Below are 13,431 nucleotides of genomic sequence, written 5' to 3'. Positions count from 1 at the left end.
GCATGGGATATCTGGGTATTCTGACTGCCAAAGTCCGATCCTGTCGGCCCTAAGGCCCGGCCCTACTGCGTATAACGCACACCATGATTATGAGGATTTCAAATTCCCTTCGATTATATCCCCCGGACGAAAGCAGGCCCTTTATACATCCAGTGCAAGGGGTTCGCTGACGGGCTGTGCACAAGTTCCTTCAGGAACCCACATACCACACCTCGACGCCGAGGATATCAAACTTGACACCTTCGTCAGAAAGAGGCTCATTACCGAATGTCTGGCAGGATGCACTGACACCCTTCTCGAGACTACTGTCAACCCACAATCCGTAGTGTCCATCACTATCTCGTACATTAGCACAAGCAAACATAACATCTCCAACGGGGAAAGAACCAACGTACCCGCCTCCAAGACTGAGAAATCCAGTTTCACAGAAAATCATATAATCATTAACCCCGCTATACGGGAAAGCCTTGAACCGTATGCGCTCAGGCGTACTAGCCCCACTGCGATCCGGGGTATTCAGCGAAGCAGGCGACGGGGGCGCCAGGACACCCCCACTGGCCGCGGCCAGATTCGACTTAATATTCATATTCAACTCATGCGCCGGCGAATCCGCCCTCGCAGACGCTGATTTCGCCTTCGGCTCGTTGCGCAGCGTACTCCACCTTGCAGCGGTCGTGGTATCAGCCGATGGCGGAGGCGGGAGACCGGCGCGCTCGAGCGCCTCCTCGGACTGGGGCCCGTCGCCTGGTAAAGCGATAGGGAAATTCGCCGGTGGAGGGAGGATGGAGGAGCGCCAGAGGAAACATTCGCCTGTTCCGAAGAACTGGGAGTCTGGGTGCGGCGCGTCGGTCATGTATGCGCCGAAGACGGAGGATTGCGGGGAGGAATCGCGGATGACGAGGACGTATCCGGCGCGTGGGGAGCGGTGGGAGAATTCGGCGCAGTTTTCGTAGAGGGTTGAGAGGGAGGCGCCGTCGCGGTCGAGGCTGTAGGCTAGACGCCAGGTTTCGGCTAGTTGGAGGCGGGGTGGGACTAGGAGGCGGATTTCTTCGGCGAGAGCCCGCGTGAGGAGTTGTTGTTGGAGGAGGTCTGGGGATTTGGGGATTGACAGCGTGAGGGGGGTTAGGGGTGGTGGTTGGAAGGGGGAGGCTGTTCGGCGGGGTGTGAAGACTTCGGAGGAGGAGGTTGATTGTGTTGGGCGGGACCAGGGCATGATTGAGGGCATTTCTTTGGAGAGGTCTGGGTCTGTTATGCGGCGGTAGAGTCCGGAGACGACGTGGCTGACTGGGTAGGTGAGGTAGGAGGCGGCGGATTGGTAGGTGGGTGATTTTTGGGTGGGCGTGGAGGATGTTGATGGCGAGGTGGAGGTGGTGGGGGTGTCGGAGGGAGTATTTTCTTGTGACGCGGACGACATGCGAGCAATTCAAGTCAATTGTTGAGGTTGAGGTTGTACCTGGAGCCCTGGGGAGAGGGAGGTAGAAGTATGCGGAGTTGAAGTCAGGGCGCGCCGCCGCCCTATCGCTTATCGTGTGGAGAAATGGACGTGAACCTGAAATTGGCTTTGCAAGGCTGACTTGGCTGAGACCTTCACATCACATGCTTTTATAAAGCACAGATGGGATTTAAACCGAAAATAGTTAATATGAACTTGGTGGAAACTGGAAAGTACCAAGATACACTCATCCTAGTTCGGATGAGCTATCAATGTGGTCAAAATAAGGATGAGACCAAGTAGAGCGTACCAACTATACGCATACGGGATCATACTTTTGGCTCAGGTAAAGGGAGCTTAGAGAGTCAGAGAGACTTGATTAAATGGATACTATGCTAGTGGTAAAAGCCAATGCTCATGAAAGAGATAGCAACTCCGTAACCCTTCTAAAAGACCCTTGTGGCATAAAGTATCACACCAGATGTGGCAAAGCAATGCAGATGATAATGGTATCATATTCCAATGTGTATCAAACAACTCAAAAGCAAGGCATTTAATCCTTCGAAGCACCTGGGCGGAGGTCTATCGTCTCAAACTCCATGTCACTGACTTCGACAACATGCCCTGGGCGAGAGGCCGCAGTGTATATGTTCTCCTGGGCATGCGGATGGAACAGGCCAGTTTGGTTGCAGTTGAGAACAGTCTTAAGACCCGGAGGATCAGTCAGTCGAAATACGCCCCAGTCGGGACTTTTGCTCGGTGCGCAAACAATGGCAATGCTCTCGGGAAGCATCACTTGGTAACCGCAGTGCGTGTGCAAATCACGCGAACTCATGAAACAGGTCTGCGAAGGATGCGTGTGGATCCAACCAAGAGTCATCAGGTCTTCGGAATCGCAGTAATCAAACAGGGCGGACTCATTAACAGTTTCACATGTGTCTGAGGTCGATACCTGCTCGGGAATGACGACTCTGGATATGAAGAGCGCGTTGGAGATAAGGGTCCCGCAAAGAATTCCACATGTCTCCAGGTTAGCGCGAGTGTTGGGTGCGGCCACAGATAAGAAGCGTGATCGGAGGTTCGCAGGCAGAAACACGGAGCGCAGAGGAGTGCCATTCTCTAGATAGGCCGCGGGCTGGAAGGTATAACTCGACGCATCTAGATCTGGACGGGTCGTGGTCGTGTCTGCGGGGGCTTGTACTTTCTCAGGCAGCGCTGGAGTTGGCGATATTTTTGCCGGCCGTGATGGCGCTATAGGCGTATCGGGGCCATCGACGATAGTCGCTCTGCTGGGCGTAAGGTGCTCTTTCGGAGGCAGAATCGGGGGCGCATGACGTTCGGCATTCGTGTCAAGAATAGCAATGTGGCCTGGTGACGCAGTAGGCTCCAGTGCATTTGGACGCCGCACAGTTGGGTACCTGTATGCGGATGTATCGGGGGAAAACTGGGACCCTCTGGCACGTTGGTCGTGGGATTGGTTCGTATGATCGATGTTCAACCTGATATTCTGAATACGTCGACTGAGGTCATCATCTCCCGTTTCGAGGCCTGGCTTGACGGAACGATCCCATACACCAGCTGCGCGACGACTGTCCAGGTCTTCAGGCGATGGCCCAGAAAGACCTCTGGAACCTCGGACGGTGGCCCTGCGGTTGAGCTCTGCTTGCGCTAGCTGTACAGCGAGGTCCCGGTTCTCTCCAGCTTCTAAGGGCTCTGCCACGCCAGCGAGAGCGGGATCTGGAACAGATTCTCGTGACCCAGGAACGCCTTTGGCCTGCGAGGGCTGTTTTCGAGACTCGCGCTCCCGCATCAACTGGGTATAGCGCTCATATCGCTTATTTATCCGCGGCCTTAGAGCCTCTAGTTTGCTGAGGTTTTTCTCAACCTCTTTCTCGGCTGCCACCAAGGCTTTACGGTCGTCGTCGTTCTTCTTCGTGTCGGGGTGCTGCGAAAGGTGGACCAGGACCAATTGGGCATGTCGGAAAAGAATTAGATAGGCTTGTTCATCGCGTCCTTCGCGTTCATAGATTTGGGCCTATCCGTTCATATGGTTAACATGGAGCCTGGGATAATGGCGGCCAAGATGCAGGCAGCAGGGATAACCAACCTCCCGTAGAAGCGTCGTGGCAGTCCTCAGCCAATACCGTAAGGGGACGGAAGAGTTGTACTCGTAATTCTGTGCTATGCGTGTGATGTTCTCAACACTTTGAGGAGCAGTACCTCCAGACGCGCCTCTCATCGCGTTGGAAGCCATGACTTGGATAAGGGAGGATGAGACAGCCAAGACGATGTGAATCAAGGACTAAAGATCATGACGAGATAGCAAGTTCCAAAACCTGGAAAGACCCGCGCAGATTGTGGGAACCGCATCTAGGCGATCTGAGAAGGGAAGGCGAAGGTGATGAGGGGAAGGCAGTGGGATGAGAGCGGAAACCTTAATCTCTCCGCTCTCCGCGCTGAGTCTCCGAAAAGAAAATATTGTTGTCTCTACACAACCTTCCTTCACGATACCCTGCCTTCTTTTCAATTGCTTATATTTATTTCCTACCTCATGAGTTGTTCCACATAGTCATTGGCATTTGTCACCCATGCTTACTGTGTAAGTCATGGAGGCGCTCAGAACGTCGACGCTCCGCCAACCGTTGGCGCGCTTCCCAATCACGCAACAGCTCTATGACAAGGTAGTCCACAGACATCGCGGCAGAAGTAAGGCTCGAACAAGCTACGTGAGCGAGGGCTTACTAGGTGAGTCAATAAAACTAGCTACGATACCAATTGAGTAACAAGATACTCATGCAATCTGGACTTCGCAGATGATATTGTACAACGTGTATCGCCCTTACTTGCTTCAAACACGCCACTAGACATTGTGGACTTTGGGCCTGGGTGTGGTCTTCTCTCATCCAAATTGAATGAATCGCTTCGACCTCGGCGCCATGTGCTCGTCGAACCAAATACGCATTTCTCCGACGCATTTCTGAAACCGCTGTCCCAGAGCAAGCCATGCTACAAGCTCGTTAATGAGCCCATATATGGCAGACTCGTTTGGGACGATTTCTTCGCAACCCACCTCCCCGAACAAGGTCCCCACAACCGAAGCCCCGGCAGGATTCCAAAGAATGACACGCTACTCGTACTGGCCGATCTGCCTGCCGCCAACTCCAAAGCCGATCATCTCAGACCCAGCCGATGGTGGCTCAGGGTGTTAACGAACTGTTTATATCAATCTGGGTTGCATATGTATGGATCCGTTCGAATACTTGCCACATGCCCCTTTGAGGACATCCACGGTGTGTTGCCGCGGTCTGTCTATGAACGCTCACGGGGTAGCATATTGGCAGAGGCCCTCAGTTTGCGTACCATGGAAATTGCAATCTCGGGCGATGAACCTGAACCGGCTCATCAATGGCGGGGTTGGAACGAAATCCAGGAGAACAGGAAGCAGGTCGCGGAAAGGGCCGCTGCAAATGGCATTGTCACTCCACCGGGACGAGAGCTTCCTCCTCGAGAAGCGGTACCTCAAGTTCCTGCTCGCGGGCAAAAGGAGGCGCCATACGAACCGCGACCTTTCCTTGAGATGCACAAGGCTATCTTCCAGGCCATCGAAGCAGCAGATGCAACGGGTCTTAAGTCTGGTCGTAACAAAGACCCCGAAACCAAGGAATTAATCAGAAATCGCACCCTGGCCGTATCGAGACTGGCCAGAGATAATAAAATGGCCCACGTGCGTCAAAAGATGGCCAACATGAGACTTCATATCGACGAATTGACGCGGTCATTTTCGCGCGCGGCCGCAGATCTGAAAGAGACCGTTGAGAGCCTGAAGGTGATGAGCGATGAAATTGTATCTCTCAAATCTGCTTTTCTCCAGGAGTTCGGGGACATACACTTCGTATTGACAAGGCACCATGACAAGACCGTCGATGACAGCCGCATGGTCTATTCACGCAGAGAACTCAAAGACGGCGGTCTACTACATGACGACCGACCATTCGAGCCCTTACACATCCACCCCGAGGAGCTCTATCCCCGTGGGATGGGCCGCGGAATGATATATTTCGAAGCGAATCCCAACCCGCCCGCCCTACAGAAAATACACGATCTACCCAGCGCGTCGATCCCCGACGCTCTCGAGCGATTCTATATCATGACCTCGATTGTAGGCACCCGTGGTAACATGTCAGTCGCCGAACTCCGCGAGCAAGTCTTCCCAACATGGACCACCAATGACCTCGTGCGGGCTGTTCCAAGCCTAGCGACCTTTGCGGAGAAAAGCATCAAGCCGGGTTGCGGGCCCATGCCCTTGCCGGATGGGTCGGCGTCGGACCCGGCCTGCACCTACCAGGATAATATCGACTACGACTTACGTGAAGTCCGACTGCGTGTGCTTACTGTACGCACCCTGGTGGATATTGCGCTGGAGTACGAGAAACTCCCCGACAAGCTCGACTTTATGCAGTTTAGCCGATATCTTGGCGGATCGATGACTTCGGCGCAGATTGACGAGGAGACGACTAACATCCGATCGAGATAGAGTCTTCCCGTCCCTATCTACGAACGTGCCACAGGCAGTGTACATATTTGTATATTACGCGTCCTTTTGTATATTAGAGGGGCTAGCAGGAGGATAGATAATAGAGCATTCCCAGTTAATATCCCCACGATTGAAAATGTGACTTCAATGTCCGGAGCCAATGTTGCACTCGGGGGCTTGGGTTCGGACACGGGGCCGAGGGATTGGATATCGCTTAGCCCAGAGGTGAGTCAGAGGGATTAGTGTATTGAGTCGTGTGTATGTGATAATGAAAACAAACAGTCAAACACTGGATACACAAACACAGTACACTAAGTTTGACAGCCGTTGACATGCATGTGGATTTCTGCATTAGGGAATCGGCCCTGATTCCCGGGATAGTCCGAAGTATGTGTAGTACTCATAGTAAAGTTAAAAGCTGGAGTATGCAGTAAAGCATACTTTGAGTATCTCCGGAACGGTGTAATTTCCAGGAAATGAACCGGTGGACCGCGATCAGCGCGTACCCGAGAGATTGGAAGTCTGCTAATTTCCCAACTGACACCGTCGTATCTTACTGTCACTGTCGATCGTTTCTTTTGCACTCATCTCTTCCATGTTCGTTATGTTCGAGACCGAGAGATAGTCGGCCATTTCTCTTTCCTGCTTTCTTTTTCCGTTTTTTTCTTTTTTTTCTCCCATTTTTCTCTCTTTTCTATGGTCGTTGCTTTTCATTCGCTTTGTTAACCCGTTCTAATATAACCATAGCCCCCATCATTCTTTGTATAGAAGAAATATTTTCAAACTTCAATTACTATACAAACTACGAATCACTATAACTCAAATTTCCCCAAACGGTGCCGGCTCCCGATCGCCACTCCTCCGTCATAGACCCTAACCGTGGGTGAGGCCTAATTTGCCTATCGCCAACATTGCCGGTGGCGTTAATCTGATATCAACGCCATTCACGCCGCAAATCTTTATATCCCCTCGATATAGCCCTGACTCTACTCGCAAACTTTCCATGCACACTGCGCACCGAGCAATGGCCAACACCCCACCACAATTGTCGTTGCAGACAACACAAAAGAACAGCCCTACACCATTACCCCAAGCTCCATCGAGTCTCACACCACCAGTGACTCCCATAGCCAAAGAAAGCAACCAGGAAAAAACAACTCCAAACCTATCGCAGAACAAAAAGCTCTCGCAATCACAGTTCGCATCCAAAGAAAATGTCTCCACCCTCCACTTCGCCGACGACCTCGAAATCTGCCGCACAGACGATAACCGCCCCTTCGAATTCGGCCGCGGCGTCTGGAGCATAGTATACAAAGCGCGCTACACGCCCTCAACCACCAATCTCAACCCAAGCACACCCCCAAGCTCCCCAACCACGCAACCACAACTCCTAGCCGTGAAAGCGCCGTTGCGGCGCGACGCAAACCCAGTCCTCAAAGCCGAAGCCGCAACCCTAACCCGCCTCTCGCGCCTCCCAGGCCACGAAAACCACCTCGTCCCCTTCCACGGGTATCACACCGAGCTCGGCGCACTAATCATGACCGCCGTGCCAACCTCACTAGCAACCTACATCGAAGCGCAAGCCGAACAAGCACGCATCCACCGAACAACAGCAACAATGTTCGACCCCGTCCAAGGCCCGGCTTCATTCCGCGACCTCGCGCGCAAGCTAATCACAGGCCTGAACTGGCTCCATGAAGTCGCGGGCGTCGTGCACGGCGATATCAAGCCGCATAATATCCTCCTGAGGCCGATTGAGACGGAGGGCGAAGAGCAGACGCACGCGTTCGAGTACGAGCCGCTGTTTGCTGATTTCTCGGCGACGGTGGAGATTCAGACGGATGTGGATAAGCCGCTTGATACGACGCGTGCGTCTATGTCGTCGTTTACGCCGCCTTTTACGGCCCCGGAGATGCTGGCTTCGCTGATGTGTAGTGAGATGGCGCCGACGGCCGCTTCGGATGTTTTTTCATTGGCGGCGACGTTGTTGGCGGCTGCTACGGGGGATTTGTTGTTGTATTCGAATATGAATCATCGGTTGAGGTTGGAGATGGCTAGGGCTGGGCATCAGATTGTGGATTTTGCGAGGTCTGGGGGGAGTGGTTGTCGGGTGCCGAGGAATGGGTTTGTTGAGAGGCTTGTTCAACCGGCTGTTGTTAAGGATCCGACGGAGAGGATATCCACGGCGAAGTGGGTGGAGCTTGTATCTGTTTGATCTTGATGAGATTTCTTTGCTTGTTTTTGCTTTTGCATTGTTTATATACCCTGTTCGATGGAGTTATTGGTGGATCTTGTATGATATCAAGAGATGGATGAGCATAATAGATTTAGATCTGATCTGAAATTGAGGACAACGTTCTCATTCATTCAGCGTACAGTCTCATTGTAAAGCAGACAAGTCCCAGATAAAGCAATTGCGAATATCAACCGCCAACACCCCAAACCGACCACACGGCACGTATCAAGCAACAACCTCACCACCTCCCTCAACAAACCGCTTCAAATCATCAACCCACAACTCAAAGTTCGCCTGCAGTCTAGCCCCATACATCCACCTCACAGCATAAGCAAGCCACCCAACCTGCGCCTCCCAATTCCTCACCTCCGTCCCACCCTCAACATCCTTAATCTCATGCACCCGCTCCCCCCCAAAAGCGACGCGCTCATCCCACCCGGCGCATCATTATCAACAGCCCACACAATCCGACCCCCTTCACCCGTATCCGCATTCGGCGGACGACACTCCGTCACGACGACATGTGTGTCAACCGCAGCTTGCGGTTTTGCCGAAGTTGAGGTTGGGTCCATGCGGACGTGGAAGGTGAGCCTTGTTCCATTTTGCAGGATTGGGCATAGCTCTTGGGCTGGAGTGGATTGGGTGTGACTGGCTTGCGATGGTGCGGGTGTGGGGTTTGGAGCTGTGGTCGTGGTTGTTGGTTCTGTGGGTTGGGAGCTGATGGTTACGCGCGGTACGAAGGAGTTCCAGGATGTCCAGGTGGAGGTGTTGGTTAGGGCGGCCCAGACGGTGGATGAGGGGGCGGATATGGTGGTTGAGCTGCCGATGTGGAGGGTTGCTTGGGATGGGGTTATGGTTGGGGTTGCGCGGGTTGCGTTTTTTGGATCTTCGAGGGTTGTCATGGTGGATTTGTGTGCTAAGAGTAGATAGAGGAGGGATGTGGAGAGAGGATCGATGGGGAGAGAGAGCGATGTTGTGTCAGATTGTTGAGAATGCGGAGGAGGCGGAGGATGGAGGGTTGCATCCGCGGCGATAAGTCCAGGTGAGGTAGGATCCGGCTGATAAGTGATTAGTGAGGTCGATAAGGCCTGATAAGACCGGATAAGGTGTGATAAGATCCGATAAGAGCTTCTAGAATAAAACACAAAATTTGCCTCAGTGACCTCAGACTTCCGCCTACGATTCTGCCGAATTTATGAAATTCTGCCACGCTGGCCTGATTGGGACGCTGCATCTACCCCGTGTAGATAATGCATCATCTCTTCCCCTTCTATCGAACGTGCCACAAAATGGTAGCATGTCCTGGCTCGATCCAGATGTGCTAAATTTTCCCAGAGCCTTTCTTTCGAGTGAAAATATTTTTCTTCAAACAAGCTATTTCGCTGATTTTACCGAGGGTTTTCCTCGGCTCGTTCACTCAGCGCTACCCCTTTTTGAGCTCGACGAGGGTTTTCCTCGCCACACCACTGGTTTGGCTTCCCGCATAGAGAAATGGGAAGATCGGATTATCGCAAGACTCGATAATGGCCTGGGACCGGGGAAACCGAGAATGAAACCCTCGGGGCCGAGTACGTCCAACGGTCCAACCCGACTAGTAGTTGTGCACGCAAGTTGTCGAAGATGGCCTTCCCACCGTGCTGGTATCGGACAGCGACCCGAAGCTCACACAAGGTCTCTGGAAGGCCATCTTCGAGTTGATCAACACGAAGCTCTTGTACATGACCGCTTATCACCCGCGGTCAGTCGGAGAGGACCAATCAACAGCAGAGATTGCTGTCAGACATCGTCGACGGCTTGCGTGCACAACTACTAGTCGGGTTGGACTGTTGGACGTACTCGGCCCCGAGGGTTTTATTCTCGATTACCCCGGTCCCAGGCCATTATTCAGTCTTGCGATAACCTGATCTTCCCCATGTCTCTATGCGCGAAGCCAAACCACGTCCGCACTAGGCAAGTCTACGCAGTACAGAACGTTGAGATTTTGCCACATCAGACAACAGAGATCGCTGTCAGGCACGCAGCTGCCACGCATCCAGGCGACGACTGGACTGCCATGCTCCCGGCAATCCAAGCGGCCCTTAACAGTTCAGTCAGCGCAATCATGGGACACACCCCGCACAAGTTGCTATACGGTTTCGAGCTCCGCCAGCCGTGGAGTTTACTCCGACAAGTCACTTCCCAGGACATTTCCGCCAAGGCGGATGCTGAACACTCGACGGCTTGGGCAGCAATGCGGATAAAACAACACTATGACAGTCGAATCGGCCCGCGTTGTCACCGAAATGCTCCTCGTGAGCTGTTGCCATTTTTCTTGTACTTCCGGTCCAAGTAAAATCGGCTGCTGTCGTTGACCATGTAGTTATTCAGATGCAATTCCTTGGACATTGCAGTGACCTTGACACTCCACCATTTGGGACTGATGTGTCGCGGGTCGATTTTCATAGGAGAATCCTGGACAAGTTGTTCCCTGGTCATATCGGCACATGGGGAAACAATGTCCTCTTCGATCGGTTCGTCGTTCGGAGACACCGGATCGGGGTTCTCTCGCGTTGTTGGCATTTTTGTTGTGATGCGTTGTTGACGCGTTTGACTGACTCCGCCGGACGTACAATCAAACTGTAGGTACGATAGGTCTTCCGCCGGACAGTCCTAGGTACCTGTTCTTAGCACAGTTCACAGCCACAAGACCTCCGCCGGACGATAACTTGATGCTATGGGGAAACTGTCTCTTCTGCTTAGCCAATAAGCAACACTATGACCGTCGCCACCAGCATATTCACTTCAACGTTGGCGATAAGGTCTACTTGAGGCTCGTCGAGGGATACAACATCCCCAGCAACGAGGTCCTACCCCGACGTTTGGCCCAGCGGTACGTCGGCCGCTACACAGTCCTCGAGCGAGTCGGACGTCTGGCATACAGGCTCGACCTTCCCGTTGACTCCAGGGTCCAGCCAATATATTATCTGTATCCCCATCATCCATGACCATGCGGTCTCCCCAACAATAAAATTCTGCTGCCAGCTAGCTGGGTGTTGGAGGCCCTCATAGGACAATTCCAAAATTTATGTACACAGTATATGAGGATAAACCCTAACTTGGATTTGAGGGAAGTCTGGGTTACATGCAGGGATCATGCGATTGCCGCTATGGATTATGGGATCTACAACAGTCTAGCCCTATGCCGGCACATCAACAAGCACACAGTAGATATTTGCACCATCTATTCTGGGTGATCCAGGAACAAAATTATATATGTCTGTCATTCTGATAGTTCAACCTAAGTTCCACGGCATGTAGGTAGGTACCTAGCAGCATGCAGCATACACGGGACTTGAAGATAGAATCATGAGCATGGCATCTGCTGGAATAGAAGCAAACCTCCATTCATCTTAGCATAAAATCCAATGAATGTTCATAAGAATACAAGCCCCGGCCGAGGAGCTCTTGCCGTGCTGCTTTGTTGACATTATTCCACCTCCGCTCCTTCCCCCGGGGAGGGGTTCTTTCCCAAAAGGTACACTTGCTACGGACAAAAAGTCACTGCTCCCTCTTCGCCCTCTTCTTCTTTTCCTCTTCCCATACACACTCATTAATCCACATTCTTTCATCACTACACTCATTGATTACTCTTGATTCCAACGTCCAGTCTCGTCATGCAGTATGCTTCGCAGTTTCCGTTGTTTGCCCAGAACAATCATCATTTCCCCAACCTGCTTATCAGGCCGCGTCCAAGATTCTGCATCCTGCGCCCGGGAGGATTCTGGACACCTCTGATTCCACTAGATGAGTTGCCTCACTGGTTGGAGATATGCAATTGGGCCCCGGACATCCAGTTGGGAATGTACCCTGCTTCAATGAGCTACATGCCGCGAGAAGGGGAGTACGACGTCGTCTGTCATCATTGCGCACATGGTTTGGACTCGTTGCATCAAAGCGTCTCCGAAAGAGATGCCTTTTCCGTGCCATCGACAAAGAGCTCTTCGGAACCACACGGTCCACACCCCGAGCCACAACAGGGAGCTAAAGCTCAGCGTCGGGATTCTGTTCTCGTACCTACCAAGGGCCATCCGGCTCAGATCTTGGAGCAGCCACCCTTCGGCGGGGTGCTACAAGCCCCGTTTGCCGGCATGTGTATGGTTGATATGCACTCGCAGTACTCCAATCATTCTGCAGACCCTCGTCCAGTGGGAAGACGGATGAGCATTGAGAATGCGGCTGCACCGCCGAGCTTTGGTAGGCACGTCGGCAGTCCTCCTCTTTCAATGGCCTCGTCGGGCAACGCTCGCAGAACCGACACTCCATATCCGGGCAGTCCTGGTCCGCAACATGCACATGCTGAATTTTTCGGTAAACCACAGCGGGACCGGGTCAATTCCTTGAAGAACGAAAGCACTGTATCCATGCAAAGCGGTAGTGTCGCCTCTGCTCCACCTCTTACGGCTGCTGCCATTCAACGCATGGACAGAATGCGAAGAAGAAGATATTCCCGTGGAAGCACTTTGCACGGAAGTCTTAGTATCAAAAGTGGAATAACTCCGTCTCAAGTCTCGCTTTCGCAGCTTTCCAAGGTTTCCCAGGTTTCCAAGGCCTCCAAGATCTCTAAGGCTTCAATGGCTTCAATGGCTTCCAGGAGCTCCTTCATTGTCCTCTCACGGCGTCGCCGAAGGATAATTCTGCGCCGTCAACGTGCTGAAGCAAGACACGACTTGAAGCATCCAGTCTCAACAGGCTCATCGGAAGCACCCGCGCCCAAACCGAAGCCAGAACAGTCAAACTCCGCTACCAAGAGACGTGAGCGCCGTGAGCGCATGATGCAACGCAAGAACCAAACCGATCGGGGCAAGCAACCTTATCATAACACGGGGATTCCTAATTGGAGTTCGGGTATGTCGAAGCGTTAAGTTTCGCGAGAATGGGCTATGGGATATCATCAGGACCAATCACTTCTGTATTGTTGGTGCTACCACGAGTATGCTCACTTTGACTGATTGTGGTTGATGGATGGACTTTCTTCTCTCTTTCGCAATGCTGCTGAGCCTGGCTGCTCTCTTTACTTATATACTTTCCTTCCACAGAGAATGCCTTGGGTTTCCCGCCGGTTTTCACTCTGAATTATGGACTTTGCTTGGTTCACTGAGTCTGGCGATGTCAATCTTTGCTCCGATTGTTTTCAGTGAGCTTGTGGTTTCTTTTCGAACGTCTGTCCTTCATTGCTTTCATTAGTTCAGG

At 52.4% G+C, this 13,431-nt stretch overlaps 7 protein-coding genes across 7 annotated transcripts; 4 read left to right on the top strand and 3 right to left on the bottom strand.

Moving 5' to 3' along the window:
- Positions 1-190: 190 nt before the first annotated feature.
- N7515_008092 (putative oxidative stress response protein Oxr1) lies at positions 191-1,414 on the bottom strand (the record flags this gene model as incomplete). The annotated part of the gene is made up of 1 exon (XM_056668836.1): positions 191-1,414. One exon carries the CDS (start codon positions 1,412-1,414, stop codon positions 191-193), a length of 1,224 nt encoding a protein of 407 aa, XP_056518666.1.
- Positions 1,415-1,985: 571 nt separating this feature from the next.
- N7515_008091 (putative endosome-associated ubiquitin isopeptidase (AmsH)) lies at positions 1,986-3,686 on the bottom strand (the record flags this gene model as incomplete). Its single annotated transcript, XM_056668835.1, has 2 exons — positions 1,986-3,467; positions 3,540-3,686. 2 exons carry the CDS (start codon positions 3,684-3,686, stop codon positions 1,986-1,988), a joined length of 1,629 nt encoding a protein of 542 aa, XP_056518665.1.
- Positions 3,687-4,038: 352 nt separating this feature from the next.
- On the top strand, positions 4,039-5,966 carry N7515_008090 (uncharacterized protein; the record flags this gene model as incomplete). Its single annotated transcript, XM_056668834.1, has 2 exons — positions 4,039-4,177; positions 4,246-5,966. The coding sequence occupies 2 exons, from the start codon at positions 4,039-4,041 to the stop codon at positions 5,964-5,966; spliced, it is 1,860 nt and encodes a 619-aa protein (XP_056518664.1).
- A 1,024-nt stretch (positions 5,967-6,990) lies between these two features.
- Positions 6,991-8,181, top strand: N7515_008089 (protein kinase domain-containing protein; the record flags this gene model as incomplete). Its single annotated transcript, XM_056668833.1, has 1 exon — positions 6,991-8,181. The coding sequence occupies one exon, from the start codon at positions 6,991-6,993 to the stop codon at positions 8,179-8,181; it is 1,191 nt and encodes a 396-aa protein (XP_056518663.1).
- A 246-nt stretch (positions 8,182-8,427) lies between these two features.
- Positions 8,428-9,104, bottom strand: N7515_008088 (SRPBCC domain-containing protein; the record flags this gene model as incomplete). Its single annotated transcript, XM_056668832.1, has 2 exons — positions 8,428-8,607; positions 8,658-9,104. The coding sequence occupies 2 exons, from the start codon at positions 9,102-9,104 to the stop codon at positions 8,428-8,430; spliced, it is 627 nt and encodes a 208-aa protein (XP_056518662.1).
- Positions 9,105-10,114: 1,010 nt separating this feature from the next.
- Positions 10,115-10,534, top strand: N7515_008087 (uncharacterized protein; the record flags this gene model as incomplete). Its single annotated transcript, XM_056668831.1, has 1 exon — positions 10,115-10,534. One exon carries the CDS (start codon positions 10,115-10,117, stop codon positions 10,532-10,534), a length of 420 nt encoding a protein of 139 aa, XP_056518661.1.
- A 1,321-nt stretch (positions 10,535-11,855) lies between these two features.
- N7515_008086 (uncharacterized protein) lies at positions 11,856-13,103 on the top strand (the record flags this gene model as incomplete). The annotated part of the gene is made up of 1 exon (XM_056668830.1): positions 11,856-13,103. One exon carries the CDS (start codon positions 11,856-11,858, stop codon positions 13,101-13,103), a length of 1,248 nt encoding a protein of 415 aa, XP_056518660.1.
- Between the last annotated feature and the right edge of the window lie 328 nt (positions 13,104-13,431).

This window comes from Penicillium bovifimosum, assembly GCF_028826915.1.
Source record: "Penicillium bovifimosum strain IBT 22155 chromosome Unknown utg000006l_segment0_segment0, whole genome shotgun sequence".
Lineage (NCBI taxonomy): Eukaryota > Fungi > Ascomycota > Eurotiomycetes > Eurotiales > Aspergillaceae > Penicillium > Penicillium bovifimosum.
The sequence above is the reverse complement of the archived record's forward strand: the minus strand, read 5'-3'. Positions and strand labels throughout refer to the sequence as shown.